Here is a 20,445-nt window from a genome sequence, read left to right as displayed (position 1 = left end):
TGGGTCTCACTTTCAACCTCTCCCTGAAGTCTGGGAATGGGCAGGTGACATGGGCCTGTCCAGTCAGAATAGTCCATGGCCTTGTCCACAGTGATTGGTACAGGGCTGACCACGTGACCCAAGTTAGACCAACGGTAATCAATCCAAAGATTTTGCAAAGTCTTCTGGGAAGAAATGCTCTCTAGCTGGTAGGGTCTTTAAACTGGTGGCTGTAGTTTAAACTGGATGCTTCTGGAAACCACACTTGGAGAATCTCAGAATACAGCCAGTGGAGGAGAAAGCACTAGAGAGGAAGGGGGTGAGAGATTCAGTGGTGATGCAGAGAAAAGGGAGAGACCAAACCTAGGAATCCAGTCATTTCTGGGGCCAGGTTTTACCCCTGGACTCCTCTCTTACCTCAGCCGGTACATTCCCTTCTTGCTTAAGGCAATCTGAATTGAGTTTCTATCACCCAAAACTAAAACTGTGCTGACCACGTAGGTAACACGTTCCATTGCCGAGTCCATAGCTTGGAGCTCTGCCTGCCCCTACTCCCACACCCTGTCTTGATGAAAACAGAGCGGGGCACAGCAAATTCAGACCACGGCCTCGGCCCACAGGGCTGTCAACACAGGGCTGAGCGCTGCGCTCTCCACCCTGTAGATACACAATTGCTACGCGTCACTTTGTTTGGTGAAAACTCCATTTCCAGTCTCCTCTTACTAAACTCACACTGTTTGGGAACTTCTGACAACTGTACCTCACCCTGCAGAAATAGCTAGAAGCGGACTCACCTCTGCCGTGGTCTGTGGCTCGGGAGTCTAACAGTCAATTATCTCATTGCTGATGAAACAGCAGGAGCGATGAAGACTTAGGGAGCTCACTGCAGCCAGTCGTGCTAATGACCTGTCTGCAGTAACTTTGTAAACCTCCACTTTTAGGTTCATGGCTCAGCCAAAAACTGTCACTCCACACTTCAGCTTGGCAAGCATGTTTGCATGGTGGAAGTGACGTCCTTGTTGCCATGGTTATCAGCTCTCAAGAAAACTTTTGTAGTTGTTTACAGCACCAAACCCCAAATATTTGCAGAGAACCCCTTTCAGAAGCTTGTGGCACTATAGTAACACACAAAGTTATTCCACATTTTGTTCTTTATTTTCTTAAAAACAGAGAAAATTGTTCTCTACTCAAATCTGTAAAACGCATTAGTTCACAGTTTCCATTTTAAACCGAAATCAAACCTACTTTCATATGAATTGGGTATCCAAGGCTGCTGTTTTTCCTAAGAGAATCTCAGTAAATCCAAACACTCTGGATGACCCAGGAAGAAGAAATGTGAAAATGGAGACCAAGGCCCATTAAAAAGCCCAGGTTTGGCAAATGCGGTGGCTCACGCCTATAAACCCAGCACTTTGGGAGGCCAAGGTGGGCAGATCACTTGAGGTCAGGAGTTTGAGGCCAGGCTGGCTAACATGGCAAGACCTTGTCCCTACTCAAAATACAAAAATTAGCTGAGCATGGTGGCACGTGCCTATAATCCTACCTACTTGGGAGGCTGAGGCAGGAGAATCACTTGAACCCAGGAGGTAGAGGTTGCAGTGAGCCAAGATTGCGCCACTGCACTTCGGCCTGGGTGACAGAGCGAGACTCCATCTCAGAGAAAAAAAAAAAAGCCCAGGTCCCAACCAATTTTTTAACTACTTGTATACATATATCAAAATTGTCTAGTGTACCACTGCATTCCAGCCTGGGTGACAGAGTGAAACTCCATCTCAGAAAAAAAATTAAAAAAAAAAAAAAAAAGCCCAGGTGCCAACCAATTTTTTAACCACTTGCATACATATATGAAAACTGTCTAGTCCATGAAAGGATTCTACAAATAACAGGCCTAGAATTGGTATTTCATACTCATGGTTGACTTAGCAGCAGCCACTGATTTTATTTCAACAACAATACATATTTATTGAACATCTGTGTACCAGACTCTGTGCCTGGCATGGAGTAACTTTAGTGGATGAGCAGCCATCACTGACCTTGTCCACTGGGAGCTTATAGCCTGGTGGGGGTCGCAGACATACACAAGAGAAAAAACAATTCCAGATTGTTACAACTGCTAGGAAGAAAACATACAGGGAGCAACCAAAGAGAATAAAGGCTAGAGTGGCTCGGAAGATCTGTCTGAGGATACAGCATTTAAGCTGAGACTCCAGGATATGATGACCATGGAGTGGGGGACAGGAGGTACAGGGACAAGGCCCTGGAGGCAGAAGAAGAGCATGAAGCAGGATCCTGAGACAGGACAGCACTTGCTGAGTGTGAGGAACAGAAAGGAAGCCAATGTGCTAAAGCCTCTTGGGGAAATGGGGTGGGAGCACAGGAGGATACAGAGGTAGGCAGGGGCTAGATCATGCTAGTCTTTGTAGGCCATGGTGAGAAATCTGAATTTCATTCTAAGTAAAATGGGCAGTGAGCCAAGATTGCACCACTGCACTCCAGCCTGGGTGACAGAGTGAGATTCCAGGGGACTGGAGATCAGTGGTGGCTGTAAACAGGGGTGCAGCATGATCTCCTGCAGAAGGAGTGAGGAGAATAGTCCATGTTGGACACAGTAAGTTTGAGAGCCCCGTCCGACTTCCAAATGGGGATATTAATTAGGCATTTCAGATCATCAAGTCTGGAACTCAGAGGACAGATTCACCTGGAGATATAATTTGCAAGCATATAATATAATTTGCATGTCTGTATAATTTGCATACAGACATCTTCAAAAATATTTCCAGGTAAGTTGGAGCAAGGGGTGCCCAACTGAGAGACTGAGAGGGTAGAGTCACAAGAAGAAATCCAAGCCGGCTTGATGCCATGGAAGCCAAAAGAAAACCGTGTTTTTAGTGGGAGGGAGTTGATCAACTGGGTCAGATGCTTCGCGGAAGCTGAGTTGACTTACAGATTAATTCCAAAGCTTTGAGATTTAGAGCTAGGGCTTGGGGGAGGGGATGAAAGGATCATCTTAACAGGCTTTCCTTAGAGCCTGGGGATAATATAATAGCACAGGAAGTAAAAGTGAAAACTGCAGGCTCCAGGGCCAGATTCCCTGCAACCAAGTTCCACTTCCGCCACTGACCAATGTGGCCTTAAATAATTTTCCAAACCTCTATGAGCTTTAGCTTGTCTTTACAATGGACATAACAATACTATCTACTCACAGGATTGTTGTAAAGATTGAATGAGTTAATAAACAGCAAGTGCTTAGAAGAAAGGACCTGGCTCAAGCTAAATACTCTATGAGCATTAGCTATTGGTATTATTGATGTTGCTGCTGTTGTTGTTGTTGTTACAATAATGAATACTTAGTGCCAAGTGCTAGGTTTTACATGTATTGTCTCAGGTAGAAGCTACTGTTATATCCATTTTGCAGATGAGGAACTTGCCTAGGACTACCCAGTAAGCTCTAGGGTGGAGACTGCCTTCCTGTCCGGGTCAGACAGCCTGTGTTTTTAATCACTACTCTGCAGTTCCGCCATGTGACGCCAAGATGGCTGGTTAAAGTCCAGGACAAGGGAAAAAATGGCTGACTAATGCACTAATTGTGTTTCTGCTTCAACTTGCATTTCCAGAGGTGCCTATTGGTTTGTAATTGGTTCTGGCATGTTTATAGGTATTATAAAACCAAATCTTATTTTACATCTCACAGGATTTAAGATGAATAAAGTAATGTGGTTGTGCTAGTTTAGAGCTGTACAAATTATGCTCCAAGAAACCCCAGTTCCTTTCCAGAGAGGGTAGAGTGTGGTCCCCTAACCTGTATAAAGTTCTGGTACCAGCCAGACCTACCTAAGCTGGAACGACTCTATTCTCTGTTCTATTCACTGAGCTCTTTCTTTAGCTGTCTTTTTTTTCTTTTCTTTCTTTCTTTCTTTTTTTTTTTTCCTGAGACGGGGTCTCCTTCTGTTTCCTAGGCTGGAGTGCAGTGCCATAATCACGGCTCACTGCAGCCTCAACTTTCCAGGCTCAAGCAATCCTTCCACCTCAGCCTCCCAATTAACTGGGACTATAGGTGTGTGCTACTATGCCCAGCTAATATTTTTAAGGTTTTTGTTTGTTTGTTTGTAGAGACAGGGTCCCATTATTTTGCCCAGACTTTAAGCTTTCATTTTAAGAAAATATTCTGAGGATATAAAAGCTTGAAAACCACAAGATTTGGCATTTCTCAAACTACACCTGCATCAGAATCACCTATGGTGGTTGTTAAAATACAGGTTCCTTGACCCTACTACAACTTAAGGAATTAGCAACACTAAAGGGAGGGCCTGAGAATCTGCTTTTTAACAGCTCCCCAGCTGACCCACATGCATATTCAAGCAAGAGAATTCTCAGTATTACCTCGCTTTACCTCTTTGTCTTACACAGTAGCCACTACCTATAGCTAACTTCAATTTGAACATAAATTCACTAAAATGACATGAACTTTGTAACTCCAGTTTCTCAGTTGCACTAGGCACATTCTAAGTGCTCAAAAGCCACATGTGGCAGATACAGAACATTTCCAGTTCATAGAAAGTTCTATTGGAAAGTCTACAAGTCCCTTCCAGACTAAACATTCTAGGAATCTCAGACTGCCTGAATGATGTACTAATGTGTTTTATACTAAGGCACCAAACTCAGTCAAGATTTCCTGGAATCTTCAACTGCATTTAAGGCATAATATGCTATTAGGAATATATGATTACACCTACCATACTGGACTGAAATTACCTGTTAGATATCTATTTCCCCTGACATACTCTGAGTGCCTTGAAGGCAGGTACCATGCATGTATTATTTAAGTCTGTATTCTCAGTGCTTAGGGCTTAAATAAATGCTTGGAGACTGTTTAATTGGGCCACACAACCTAAGTGAAATACAAAGCTGAAAACAGAATGTCCTCACTAAAGGCATTCACCAGTTAAAAGCATTCATACCTACTAGGATGGCTACTATCACAAAAACAGAAAATAACAAGTGGTGGTGACGATATGGAGAAATGGGAACTCTCGTGCACTACTGGTGGGAATGTAAACTGGTGCAGAATGTAAAATGGAAAACAGTCTGGCAGTTCCTCAAAAAAGTAAACATGGAATTACTATATGATCCAGGAATTCCACTTCTGGGGATATATCCTTCCCTCCCCCCACAAATTGAAAGCAGAATCTGGAACTATTTGTATATCCATATTCATAGCAGCGTAATTCACAACAACCAAAAGGTAAAAGCACCCACGTATTCATCCATGGATGAATGGATAAACAAAATATGATATATACATACAATGGAATGTTATTTAGCCTCAAAAATGAAGGGAATTCTGATACATGCTATAATAGGGATGAACCTTGAGGACATTATACTAAGTAAGGCAGTAACAAAAAGACAAATACTGTATGATTCCACTTACATAAGATACCTAGAGTAGTCAAATTCATACAGACAGAAAGTAGAATGGTTATTTCCAGGGATGGGAGTGGGGAGGGGAGAGAAGGAGTTGGAATTTGACGGGTACAGAATTTCAGTTTTGCAAGATGAAAAGAATTCTGGAGATGGATTTGGCGGCAATGGTTGCACAACAATGTGAACATACTTAATGCCATTGAATTGTTCTTAAAAATAGTTAACGATAGTAATTTTTATGTTATGCATACTTCACCACAATTAAAATATTTTAAAATAAAGATTTTTTAAAAAGCATTCACTACTACCAACCAGAGAAAATATATCAGTCCTCATGGCTTTGAGAAAATGGCTTTGGAAAAACTTTGGTTCGGCATCTATCCTGCTGCACCTAGGCAGGTACTGGGGGTCAGGAGAGGTCAATGCCAAGATAAGACATGGAGGCACTATCACAAGGCTGACCAATGCATGCATGGTTCCCGCCTTCAAGGCACTCAGAGTATGTCAGGGGCAATAGATATCTAACAGGTCATTTCAGTCCAATATGGTAAATGTAATAATGCATTCTTAGATAGCATATTATACGTCTTTAGAGAGAGCTCCTGTGACAATCCCAGGCCAGAGAGACCCCCTGAGTTCTCTCAAACAGGAAGCACTCACAGTCCTCACCCATGGTCCCCTACCAGGCTGATCACCAGAACCCCCTGGAAAGGCTTCACCCTGTGGGTTCTGATTCCACATCTAGTGGTACAACAAAGACCATCTTTATTTTTGCAAAGTTGTGCAGGGGGAGAGCCAGACCTGGGAGCGCCTAATCTATACACTTACATTCTGCTTCATGACACTGCTTGTCCCATCTTCTCATCTGGTTTGCAGACTTCTTGAGGGAAAAGACTGTAACTTATATATCAACCTTGAGAGTCAAAATCATTTGTGGAATATTTTTTAAGACTGCAGATGCCTGGGACACACCACACATCTATTGCATCAGCATTTGTAAGCATCTGGGTTTTTTTTTAAAGCCCCCGAAAGGGATTCTCATACACACTCCTAAAGGGAGACCCACTGCCTTACAGACTCTCAGAGTGCTTGATACAGAGATGCTGTGCAATGTTTGCTGACAGACAGAAGGAAGTCCCTTTCAATAAGACATCTAATAGGGGAAAGGTATGTGTATTCATCTGTGTTACTTATTCTAATCTTTTCCTATGACTATTCTGCATACGGTTTAGACCACATGATAAATAACTAACAATAACAATTAGCATTTAGTGAGCACCTAATATGTGCCAAGTACTGTTCATGTGCTTTAGATGTACTATCCCATTTAATTCTCAAAACAATCCTATGTATGAGGAAAGTACCATTATCAGGAAGCTGAGTATTTCAGTCCATCTGTCCTGCTCTAACACAGTAACTGAGGCTGGGCAATTAATAAAGAAAAGAGATTTATTTGGCTCTTGGTTCTGCAGGTTATACAAGAAGCATGGTGCCAGCACCTGCTTCTGGTGAGGGCCTCAGGTTGCTTCCACTCGTGGCAGAAGGGGAAGGGGAGCCAGCATGTGCAGAGATCAGATGGTGAGAGAAGGAAGCAGGGGAGGGGCTAGGATCTTTTAAAGGAACAGCTGTCATGGGAACTAACAGAGTGAGAACTCATTCATGAGGGATCCGCCTCCATGACCCAAACATTTCCCATCAAGCCCCCCCCCACCTTCAACATTGGGGCTCATATTTCAATATGAGGTTTAGAGGAGTCAAATATCCAAACCATGGCACCGAGGCACAGAGAAATTAAGTCACTTCCTCAGAAATAAACCTTTCTTTTTTTTTAACATGACAGTTATAAGTGTTCTTATAACTTATCTTCTTTTTAATGGCTGCATTATATTACCCTAATTTGTTTTTCATCCTTCTACCCCTAATTCATTAACCCATTGCTCATTGTAGAGCAGGATTTTATCTTGTTTGTAACAGTTTACCATTTTAAATGACGCTCCAATGGACATCTTTGTGCAAGGGCTGTTTGCCATATTTCTGAAAAATTGTCCTTAGGAAAATCATGAGGAAATGTTCTGATGGTGAATGGGGCTAAACAGTGAGCACGAGTCTTTATGATGGGAATGTGCTGAATGGGCCAGGGAAGCCCTTCTCCCTGGAAGGTGTTAAATCTCAAAACAAACAAACAAACAAACAAACAAACTCCTAAGGGGTACAGATGAGATGCCTGGAGGCACAGAAAGGAGGAAATGTACCCAGGCTCACATGACCAGCAAACAGCAGAACCAGGAGAGGAACCTGGTTTAACCATTTTAACCATCAGGCCCAGCTTTCCAGTCAAGGTATTCTTCCCCCATGACTCCCTCATCAACCATCAGCATAAGAAACAAAAACTAATGACAGTAGCAAGAAAGAGCCTTTCTCATCAACCAGGGACCACACAAAAATGTACCTGCCGTGACACAAGAAAAACATCCGTCTCACTTCCCTGGCAAGAAATCTGGAAGCACTCACTCAGAGTAACACAGAGTTCCTGCCCTCAAGGTGCTCACCCTTTAGATGCTGAGATAAAGTGGAAACAAAGGGAAGGCAATAACAAGGCCCACCATGCACCAGGTACTGTGGGCGCTTTCTATCATTATATAAGTTTGAAATGGGTTGAACTGCATCCTCTTGCAAAAAGTGGAGATTTTAGCCACCCCCTCATCCATGAATGTGGATTTACTTGGAAACAGGGTCTTTGCAGATATAATTAAGGTGGTGATTAAGATGAGGTCACATGGGAGAAAGACAGTCCTGCAATCCAGTATGACTGCTGTCCTTATAAGAGAGAAGAGAGGCACCCAGGCAGAATGCCACAGGACAACACAGGCAGGAACTGGAGTGATGAGGCTGCAAGCCAAGGAACAACAAGGACTGCTGGTGACACCAGAAGCTAGGAAGAGGCAAGGAAGGATTCTCCTCTACAGGTTTCAGAGGGAGCACGACTCTGCCAACACCTTGATCTTGAACTTCTGGCCTCCAAACTGTGAGACAATACATTTCTTTCTTTCTTTTTTTTTTTTTTTTTTTTTTTTTTTTTGAGACAGAGTCTCACTCTGTCGCCCAGGCTGGAGGGCAGTGACGCGATCTCGGCTCACTGCAACCTCTACCTCGCAGGTTCAAGCAATTCTCCTGCTCAGCCTCCCAAGTAGCTGGGATTACAGGTACCCGCCACTAGGCCCAGCTAATTTTGTATTTTTAGTAGAGATGGGGTTTCACCATGTTAGCCAGGCTGGTCTCGAACTCCCGATCTTAGGTAATCCACCCAACTCAGTCTCCCAAAGTGCTGGGATTACAGGTGTGAGCCACCGCGCCCGGCCGTATTTCTGTTGTTTTAAGCCACCGAGTTTGTGGTACTTTGTCACGGCTGCCCTAGGAAACTAACGGAACATTTTCTAGTCTTTTAGCTCCATCAAAGCAGAAGCTGTTTTTGTTTCCCTTGTTATCCTGGCAGCTTGCACAGACCCTGGCACATAGTAGGTCGCCAGAAAAGTGATTAAAAACTAAAGTATACATGTAGTAAAAGGAGGAACCATGTTTTTTATCTCTACTGAGAGACTTGAGCAAATTAGGCGCTCAGGAAACATTTGTAGAATGAATATGTTTTCTAAAAACAAATGAAGGATAAGCTCAAGAAGGCTTTGCCATGAGTCTTATTCATGTATTTCCCCAGGACTGAGCACAGGACCTGGCACACAGTCGCTGCTTAATAAATTTTAAAGGCGGGGAGGGAAATATGAAATGAGGGAGGAAGACAAGACTAGGATCATCACTTCCCATCTCTCAGTTTAGCCAGAACCTTACTTTATGTATCTAACTGAGATACAGTCAATGCTGTGAAACAACCAGTTGAATTTTAAATAGACTCAATTATTTTGAAAGGGCTTTCGCAGCAGAACTTGAATACTGTTTTTCTGAAACGCGTTTCTTTTTCTTTTACATCCAGAAATCATAAGGCTTCCTAACCCTTCCAACTATGTTAGCAATGCAGAGTTGAGAGGTCAGCCTTCTGCGTTCCGCTCCAGGGACACGTTTCCCGTCCATGTGCAGCATGCATTCCTGACCCCTGCCCTGCAGCCAAAAAGGGACATCAGCTGGGCTCAGGGAAATTCAATTTGGGCTGACAGCCGGCGGCATGATTATGACAGGGCATCTGCTTGACATTTGGAAAGGCAAAAGAGAGAGGAGGAGTCACAGAGGTTTCTCATGGGCTTGGCTGAGGAGGGTCTAAAGTTTCGGTCACTTCTTTTCTACATATGGAGAAAAACCTGAACATAAGGCCAACTGATTTCTACTGCTGGCTCAAAATTTAGAATTCAATTCCACTTCTATGTGCCGTGCTCCTGTCTCTCTGATGGTATTTGGGGTGAATAAAGGAAACAGGTCTTGTTCTTTATTCCCTTGGACTTGAGTTTTCCCAAGGATGACAACTGCATGGCTGTGGACTGTGATTTTATTCATTCATTCATTCATTCACTTGTTTATGAGAATTTTGTTGTTTTTGTTGTTGTCATTGTTGTTGTTGAGAAAGAGTCCCACTTTGTCACCCAGGCTGGAGTGCAGTGGCACAATCTTAGCCCACTGCAACCTCTGTCTCCCAGGTTCAAGCAATTCTCCTGCCTCAGCCTCCCAAGGCGCACACCACCATGCCCGGCTAATTTTTGTATTTTGAGTAGAGACAGAGTTTCGCTGTGTTGGCCAGGCTGGTCTCAAACTCCTGGCCTAAGGTGATCCACCCACCTTGGCCTCCCAAAGTGCTAGGATTATAGGCGTGAGTCACCATGCCCAGCCCACATATTTATTTTAAATAAGAGGTCCCTGTCCACATGTCTTGGTAAGTGAAGTCTCTGTTCCTGCCATCCCCTTGTCTGCTATTGAACTCACAAGGGCGGCAACTGCCTACCCCATGGAACATCAGGTAGGTTCACAACTGTGACAGTGACAAGAAAAGCTGACCTCTTCTTAGTGCCAGTTAAGCAAGAGATGGGGAGAACTGCTTTATATTTCTCGATATAGCCCTCCTGTGGTCAGCTTACCCACTGATGTGGGAACTTTTCCCCCATCAAAGGAGTTGGTTGAGAGTCACATCTATGTTATTTTAGCAGATGAGCCTGTGGGGCTGGGTTAGCTTCCATGCCCCTCCTGTGGCCCCAGCGCATCCCACACTGAACCTAACCTGGTGGTTGCTAATCTGAATAGTATTTATCTCTTTCCTTTTCCTCCAGATAAGAAGCCTCAGGTTCCTGGCACATAAGTAATAAGCAGTTATCAATATAAGTTAGATGAATGAATGAATGAATCAATCAATCAGTCAGAGGAATAAAGGTGCTGGCCTTGTGTTATAGCTAAGAGCACAGGCTTTGGAAAATCAGGAGAGTGTAGTTTTCACTCATGCTCCACCACTTTCCAGCTACATGACATGTTTTTATTGACATATAAGATATATACACAAAATTATCTATGTCATAAGTATGTCATGCAAGGAATTTTTACACTAATGAAACATCACCCAGATCAGGAAACAGCACATTAGCAGAACCGCAGAAACCTGCGTTATGCTCCCTTCAAGTTGCTATCCCCTACCCACCCAACGGTAGACCATGGATGGCATCTGACAAGTTAGTATCCTCTCTGACTCTTATCTTCTATTGGGAAAAACTACTTACCACGCTATGAGAATACAATTTAAAAATAATAATGGCATAGTAGTAATAGTAGTAGAAGAGAAGTAGAAGTAGTCACAACAGTACTAGCAGCAGCAGAAGTGACAGTAGAAGCAGTAGTGGTAACATTAGTAGAAGCAGCAGACATGGTAAAAGTATTAATAGTAATAATGGTAACAGAAGTAGCAGTAGTCATAGCAGAAGTAGCAGTGGCAGTAGTAGTAGAAGTACTAGAGAGATACTAGTAGCAACAGTAGTAGTCATAATGGCTAAAACCTATATAGTACTTACCATGTACCAGGCACTGTTCCAAGTGCTTTACCTTAACTCAACTAGTGCTCAAAACAACCCTTGTAAGTCTGCATAAAATAGGAGAGAACAGGAAGAAGCCAAGGCAGAGAGAAGTTAAGTAGCTTTTACAAGGTCACAGAACTACAAAACCATGGATCCAGAATGCAAACTCCAGCAGGCTGGCTGCAGAGCCTATCCTGTCAGCAGAATCCTCTAAGAACAACAAGTAGCGTGGCAAGAAAAGATCTGTCCTCCAATATCTGCTCTCTTCTTCTATAATAACAACTCTCAATTTGATAAGCACACAGTCATGCAGAATAAAGATTATACTTCCCAGCCTTCACTGCCGCAAAATGTAGCCAGAGAACTAAATTCTGGACAGTAGAATATAAGTAGGAGCAGGAGGTGCAACTTCCAGGAAACATCCTTAAAGGATGGGATGTGCCTTTCTCCATCTCGTTCCTTCCTCCTGCTGTTAGATGTGATGGCTAGAGCAGAAGCAGCTAAAATGGGGCCATGAGGTGACCTTGGGAATAGAGGCTCATATGACAGACAAACGAGAGAAAAAGCCCAGGTCTCTCATAGATTGCTGTAGAAAATCTGTACTACTTGTACCTGAACTTTTAGGTAAGAGAGACACTTCTCTAAGCCAATGTTCTTTTAGATTTTATGTCATTGTCAGCAGAACCGGATTCTAATAATGCACTGAGTTATTGCAATTATAATTAATATCACCTAAAAAGATACCTGCAAAACGAATGCCATTTTGTGCTGGACTCGACTTAAAAAAAGAAAAAAACAAAATAAACATGACTTTGGATAATCCTATAATAGACAAATTTTGAAAATAAAAGTAAAGCTTAATTTACCCTGGAAGGCGATATCATGTCTGGATCATATCAAAAGCCTCTCAGGTTGGCCTCTCTGCCTCTAGCCTCTCACCTCGCCCACCCATTCAGGACACATTTGTTTATCTAATCATCCTTTAAAAACTATTTTCAACCTAAAAATTTAGGTAATTACAATGCCCTATGTGCCTACTTTATGTAAAACACTTTACTATACATTTTTTCTAAACTACACAAAAAAAATCTGAAACATAAATATTACCCCTTTTCCAAGGACAAGAAAACAAGAAACAGAGAAAGTCAATGTCTTTTTTTTTTTTCCCAGGCCGGAGTATAACGGCACCATCTCAGCTTATCACAACCTCTGCCTCCCGGGTTCAAGAGATTATCCTGCCTCAGCCTCCCAAGTAGCTGGGATTACAGGCACGCGCCACCACACCCAGCTAATTTTGTATTTTTAGTAGAGACGGGGTTTCTCCATGTTGGTCAGGCTGGTCTCGAACTCCCGACCTCAGGTGATCCACCCGTCTCGGCCTCCAAAAGTGCTGGGATTACAGGCGTGAGCCACTGCGCCCAGCCGAAAGTCAGTGTCTTGTGTGAGATCACACAGAAAGTCAGTGCCAGGGCCAGGATTCAACCACCCCTTCTAGCACCCACGCACTTTCCACCACGTGGACTTCTTAGAAACCCAGGCCCCAATAGGTCAACCCTGTGCCAGTCAGTCTGCCAGTTTTTTAAGATTCTCAGACTCTACAAGTTTTCCCGGCCTAGCTTTTCATGGTTCTTCCTGTCCAGTCTAATTTTTATCATCCTCTAACACAAACTTTCATCCACCGAGGCCAGGCTCCTTAGACTCTTCATCATGTGTCCCTACACCAGGCCTTAGTATTCCCAGCTGCAAAATGGAATAAGTCATACCTCTACCTCTCCCAAGAGGTAACACGGTATAGTAAAAAAAAAAAAAAAAAAAAATGCAAAGGTCCTGCAGTAAGGGAAAATTGACTTACATCTAGCTGGGCAAGTTCTTTATCAGTAAAATGAATGTAGAAATTCTTTTTTTGTTTTTAGATGAAGTCTTGTTCTTGAACCCCAGGCTGGGGTGCAGTGGCGTGATCTCAGCCCACTGCAACCTCTGCTTCTGGGGTTCAAGTGACTCTCCTTCCTCAGCCTCCCGAGTAGCTGGGATTACTGCCACCACGCCCGGCTAATTTTTTGTATTTTTAGTAGAGATGGGGTTTCACCATGTTGGCCAGGTTGGCTCGAACTACTGACCTCAGGTGATCCACCCGCCTTGGCCTCCCAAAGTGCTGGGGTTACAGGCGTGAGCCACTGCACCCAGCCGAAAGTAGAAATTCTTACTTGGCAGGATTGTTGGGTGGAGTAAATGAAATTTTATTTTATTGTATTTTAATTTTAATTTTAATTTTTATTTTTGAGAGGGAGTCTCACTATGTTGCCCAGGCTGGAGTGTAGTGGCGCAATTTTGGCTCACTGCAACCTTTGCCTCCCGGGTTCAAGCAATTCTCCTGCCTCAGCCTCCCAAGTAGCTGAGATTACAGTCAAATGCTACCACGCCCAGTGAATTTTTATATTTTAGTAGAGACAAGGTTTCACCATGTTGGTCAGGCTGGTTTTGAACTCCTGACCTCAAATGATCCACCCACCTCAGCCTCCCAAAGTGCTAGGATTACAGGCTTGAGCCACGACGTCCAGCCTGAAATGTTTTTAAATAACCTAAAACACAGTGGACTCCTATAGCACCTTATATTGTTGATGGTGTCACTGTTGTTGCTACTCTTGACTTCTTATTGGTACCACCACTCAGACAACTTTCCTTATAAATAAAGGCAATGGATAATGTGACAGAAAACATAGTAGACAGTCTACACCTGTACAAATGCTAGAGATCTGTTCTCTGATAACAATCGTGCCAACAGTCTCTGTTAGATTCCAGTGCTTGTGTTTGATAAAATTTTGCATTTCAACTCCCAAGAAGAATCCCACTGTATCTCCCAGGCCAGGTTTTCTGGACAGGGTGGGCTACAGATCACTCACCGATTCCATAGTGAATCTCTCGACGAAAAACTGGAGAGCCTGGAGGCTGAAGATCTCATGTCTCAGCCGTCACATCAGAAAATGACCTGGATGGGGCAGGACAAAAGGGGACAAGAGTCATCCAGTGAAAATGGGCAGAAGACATTGTCTCAGACCAACATGGGATTTCATTTGGAGGCTGCACCTTTGTCAGGAATGTTCTTGCACCACAGAGTGGCTGTCAGAAATATGAAGGAAACTACTATTTCAGCTTCCTACGGTGGGGCTGATACCTCCGTCATTGAATCTCTATGCAAGTAAGTGCTCAGGAATCCTTCCGGCATTCTATTTCTAGCTCTACGTTGGAGAGCAATTTACAAGTCATTAACTTCTCTAGACCTAGGCTCCTAAACATAAAATTAAAGGTGCTGATGGATGCAACAGACAGACAGACAGACGCCTGCAGCTGTGTGCCCACGAGAAAGCAAAAGTGTTCACCCAGCAAAGGAAATCAGTTCCAGGATGAAGGCAGATATAGATGAATGCACATATTTTAGGACAGCCCCTCTGAACCTGGGAGAGGATTTTAATTAATTCATGCATACCAAAGCTTAATTAATTGCTGAGTGCACAGAGCACAGGAAGTCTGGGATAAAAGCTGTTACATAAGGGAACAGCTTCAATATTTGCAGAATGGAGGGAAACAGAGGTGGGGATATAAAAATATATTGAGCCAAGGGACCTCCTTGGTTTTTATCCAGTGATTCCTAGCTCAGTGTGTCATCTCCATCCAGGGCCAAAAACCGAGGGACATCTCGGTTCCACCATCTCCTTCACCCCTATAACCAATCCATCCCCAATTCATGTCTACTTTACTTCCTAAAGATCTCTCCACTTATCTCTCCCCACCTCCACTGGTCCAGCTCTGGACCAAGCCTCCATCATTCTTACCTGGGCCACTGCCACTGGCTCCTAACTGATCTCCCCTCATCACCATTTCTCCCTCTGAAATCTAGTCTTCCATGCTGAAAGCAGAATAATCTTTTGTGTGTGTGTGTGTGTGTGTGTGTGTGTGTGTGTGTGTGTGTTTACCTTTTATTACAGGGAATTGTGTACAGACATAAAAACAGAGAAGTGTATCATATACCGTCTGAACCAACCACCTAGTCTAATCACATTAACCCATAATCACACCCACCCCATCCAAACCCTCATCCTTCCTGCCCGTGCATTATTATTTTGAGGAAATTTCCAGATATCTTATCATTTCGGTCATAAATATTACCGCATGGATTTCTAAGATAAGGTCTTTGGAAAAAATATCACTGTAAAACTACTACCATATCTTAAAAAGATAGCAATAATTCCTTGATATCATCAAATATTCACACAATGTTCAAATTCCTAATAGTCTCATAAATGTCAAACATGGTGTTTTTAACAAGTGTTTTTTTGAAAAAAAAAAAAAAAAAAAAAAACCAAATCTAAGTAAGACTGACACTTAACAATTGAGTGATATGAAGAATACAATTTTGAAAACACCAATTTGATTGTGTCATCCCTCAACTCTCCATCACTAGGTTAACATTCCTCAATAGCTTCTCAGTGCTTTAGAATAAAAATCCAAATCACTGAACATGTTCTGACTCTTGCTCACCTATCTGACCTTATCCTGTCTACCAGGCACAATGCTGCAACCATAGGACACTTTCTTTTTCTTTTTAAATTATTATTATTATTATTGTGTGTGAGTGTGTGTGTGTGTGTGTGTGTGTGTGTGTGTGTGTGTGATGGACTTTCGCTCTTGTTGCCCAGGCTGGAGTGCAGTGGTGCAATCTCGGCTCACGGCAACCTCTGCCTCCCAGGTTCAAGCAATTCTCCTCCCTCAGCCTCCCAAGTAGCTGGGATTACAGGAGCCTACCACCACGCCCGGTTAATTTTTTGTATTTTCAGTAGCGACAGGGTTCTGCCATGTTAAGCAGGCTGGTCTCGAACTCCTGACCTCAGGTGATCTGCCCGCTTTGGCCTCCCAAAGTGCTGGGATTACAGGTGTGGGCCACTGCGCCCGGCCTGTAGGACATTTTCTTAGATCCTGGAACGTGCTGCAGTTGTTCCACCACAGGTCCTTTGCCCATGCTGTTCTCTCTGCCTGGAAGGCTTCCTCTCTCATCTTCTGTGCCTAGGTAACTCCTGTTCTTCCTTAAATATTATATTCTCAGAGAAACTCTGCACCTTCAGATTAGATCGTGGAATTTATCTCAGTTTTTAATTATGTTTTAAAGTGAAGATTGATTAATATCTGCTAATTTTCTTCAATTATAAGCTACATGGGTACAAAGATTGTGTTTGCATTTGTTTATTGGTGTATGTTGCAGTACCAACTATACAATGCCTGGCACAACAATATTAATAGATATTTGTTGGATAAATGATCAAACTACTTCTTTCAAACTTAGATGCCAATAGCAATTGAATCTTCCTGAGCACTGAACCACAAATTTAAATTAGATGAGGAACTGACAAGCTTATCTTAAAATGCATATGGAAATGCAATGGACTCAGGATAGCCAAAACAATCTTGAAAATGAATAACAATGTTGGACTTCTATTTCCTGACTTTGAAACCCACAAAGCTAAAGAAATCAGGACAGTGTGGTACTGGCACAAGGATAAGCATATGCTATCCTTCAGAATCAAAGATCATGATCTTCCTATAATACTGACCTCTAGAACCCAACTTTACTAAGCACATGCTTATGAAAAATAAGTATGTGTTACTTGCATACATAGTCAATGCCTTTCCCAGCCCACCCCTCAGTTTGTTATTCCTTTGCTTTCCTTGCTTCACCCAAGCGTGGCAGCTGAGTTAGTATGGTAGACTGGATGAGTCTTCCCACTTCTTCACTTCCAACATGACTATGAACTACACATTTCTGCCCTTTGTCATGGGACTTTGTAGTACATCCCACTAGAGTCAATGGTGTTTACTTCCCTGTCTCACTGGATTCTAGACTGGATCACTGACTTGCTTTAGCCAATGGAATGTGGCTAGAAGTGACAGTGTGCTGGTCCCAAGTCTATCTCTTCTGCCCTCCTATGATGCACCACAAAAGGAGTATGTCTCCATAGCCACTGTCTGTTGCTGCCTTTTAGTCTGAACTCAGATCAAAGGAATGTGGAGCAGATCGGAATCAACCACAAGTCCGGCATGAACCAGCCATGCACAACCTAGATCAGCTAAACCACAACCAACCCCATAGATCCTTGAGCATGAAGATATATATCTGCTGTCAAACAAGCCTCTGAAATTCTGAGGTTTTTGCTACTCAGCAAAAACTGCCTAATTCACATCAGAATATTAATTTATGAACACCAAGTATCAACACAGGTCGGGAAAATGAAAGCCATGCATACAGACATCACAAGTATGATGACAGCTACTCTTGCAGAATTCCCACCTCCTTGGTGCCAACTGGACCCGCACAACAATCCTGCAAGGGAGACACTGGGCCAGATTTATAGATGAAAAAATCGTAACTCACAGGATATGAAATAATGTGTCCAAGACAGTGTGTGGCAGAACTAAGATCCTGACCCAGGTGGTCTAATAAACTCCAAGCCAGGCTTCTTCTGCATAAAACATAAAAGGGTCCTGCAGATGCTGTCCCATGAGTCTGTGATGCACCAACCTACCTCCACTCTTGTCCCATTCCTTCAGAGCATCTTCATGACAGGCTGCTGGGGTAGGGGGAAGGCCACTGGGCCTAATTATCAAAAGTTCCAGTCCCAGATCCACCCCTATGGAGAGCTTCACCCTTGTCAGTGAGCCTCTTTAGCCCTCAGGTTTATGAAATGAGGTCACTAATCCCGGCCTGGCCTATGTCACTAGAACGTCGTGAACCTCTGGGGAGATGGAGTGTGAAAGAGCTGTGTGAGGTGTGACACCAAAGTCAGTTCACATCCTGCTGCCTTGACTCTGAACTCACTCGAAGTAGGTTAGCAGCTACGTCTATGTCCATACCTCACCCACGGCACTTGGAGACCGATTAGATGCTCTGAGAATGATTTTTTATTCAAACAGAGATTATTTCTTTCCAGTTAAGAAAGTAATCCAGGTTCATCAGAAAAAATATTAAGGCATAAAATAAAAATCAATTATTATCCCAATACCTGAAGATAAATACTGTTCCTATATTAAGGCCATTTCATCTCTGGGACTCGTTTGTTTTTTTTTGTAAGGGTGAAACAAAGAATACATTTTGATTACCATAATTTTCTTAGAAGCAGGGAACTACCCTGTGCCAGGGACTGCTCTTGCTGCCTAAAGACAGAGCAAAGAACAAAACAAAAGAAAGTTTATGATCTTAAAGGACTAATATTCATTCATTCATTCATTCATTCATTCATTCTTTTTAAAATTCCATAATTATGGGTCACCCACTACATACTGGGCACTGGATGATGATGATGATAATGACGATGACAGCTTCCTTGCCAGATCCTGTACTCTAACAGTATGACTTATTAAAAGTTGCCCCTAGAACAAACGCATCCAGGTTAGAACGCAGATTATGCATCTCTAATGAGTCACTTATCCTTTCATACTTTAGTTCTCTCTTTTTTTTTTCTTTTTTTTGAGACAGTCTTGCTGTGTCACCCAGGCTGGAGTGCTGGAGTACAGTGGCACGATCTCAGCTCACTGCAACCTCTGTCTCCCAGGTTCAAGCGATTCTCCTGCCTCAGCCTCCCAAGTAGCTGGGATTACAGGCATGCGCCACCATGCCCAGCTAATTGTTTGTATTTTTGTAGGGACAGGGTTTCACCATGTTGGCCAGGATGATCTCGAACTCCTGACCTCAGGTGATCCACCCGTCTCGGCCTCCCAAAGTGCTGGGGTTACAGGCATGAGCCACTGTGCCCGGCCTAGTTCTCTCATCTTTAAAATTGGATTTCCTGTTCTGTGGAAGCTATACTTTGAAAATTAGGGACTTAAAAGAAAACAGATCAAACTTATTTTTATTTTTATGATGCTATTCCTCTTAAACTATCAGAAGCTCAACTTGTCTAGTCCGAGCTGAAATTCCACCTCTTCTAGGAAGCTTTCTCCAATGTTGCCAGCCCAACAATCTGTCCATTTCTGAACTCTTACAGCACAGCTAGTAAACATAAGGAAAGTACCTACCTCATGCAGTCATAGCAAGAATTAATAAGAGAACATGATTAAAGCACTAAGCAAAAAATGGTTGGCTCCCCGTAACTGATGAATGCCTGGGAGCTAGCTGTGGTGGTAGTGATATTACTGCCTCATTTAATCCCCACACCCATCCTAGAAGCAGCAAAAACTTAGATGTTGAAGAACTCGTCCAAGGTTATGTAGGTTACTGCTTGGGCACCTCAGGCTCAATCCCACTAGGGGACCTTCTGAGAGACTGTGGACAGCACACCTCAGAACTGCCCCGCCGAAGGGAAAGGAATCTGGGGCATTTACCCATCACCTTCCATCCCTCACTGCCCAAACATAACCAGGTCATGAGTCTCAGGCTCAGATGCAGGAAGCCCTCTGTGTGAACCAGCACTGTCTGCAGTGCCTTCCAGGGAGTGCTCAAAGATATGAGCAGAGGAGTGGCAGCATCTGTACACAGACGCTCAATAAATATCTGTCGAAGGAGTGAGTGAACAACGTCTATCAACCCCCACGGTCTTCTGTACAACCTCTCATTTCCCGCTACCACCAGCAACAGAAGATTTAAAGCACCTGCCTGCTGAAGTGCACCAGAATTCATTACCATCAAGCATCACATTTGTTACCACCCACGTTTCAGCTTTTCCACTGAAATTCTGTTCTATGACTTACAGTTTGTCAGTCAGGACAGCGATTCCTGATGCCATGCAGGATTCGGGGACATAAATCATTTGGTACATAAACCCTTCTTTATTGCCATTCCTCAAATAGGTGTTTTGTATTCAACAGAAGTGACTCCACGAATGCTAGGATTTGTATCCTTTTATAGAGGATGTAATAAACTCTTGAGTCATCTGCAGCTGGCTACAGCTTGGACAATTTTTTCCCCATAATATCACACCAAGCACTTTTCCTATTTACTGATGTAATTCTTTCCTGTTCTGTGGAAGCTGTACTTAGAAAATCAGGGACCTAAAGAAAATAG

The 20,445-nt window shown here is 43.1% G+C and overlaps 1 protein-coding gene across 1 annotated transcript in view; it reads right to left on the bottom strand.

Moving 5' to 3' along the window:
* Positions 1-20,445, bottom strand: part of ASAP1 (ArfGAP with SH3 domain, ankyrin repeat and PH domain 1) — a 399,491-nt gene that overhangs the window by 344,168 nt on the left and 34,878 nt on the right. Inside the window, 1 exon segment of the mRNA XM_017870527.1 lies at positions 14,300-14,385. Within this exon segment, the coding sequence (XP_017726016.1) occupies positions 14,300-14,358 (59 nt within the window). The 5' untranslated portion in view covers positions 14,359-14,385.

This window comes from Rhinopithecus bieti, unplaced genomic scaffold (genome assembly GCF_001698545.2).
Source record: "Rhinopithecus bieti isolate Rb0 unplaced genomic scaffold, ASM169854v2 scaffold_54, whole genome shotgun sequence".
Lineage (NCBI taxonomy): Eukaryota > Metazoa > Chordata > Mammalia > Primates > Cercopithecidae > Rhinopithecus > Rhinopithecus bieti.
This window is presented reverse-complemented; position numbering and strand designations above follow the sequence as displayed.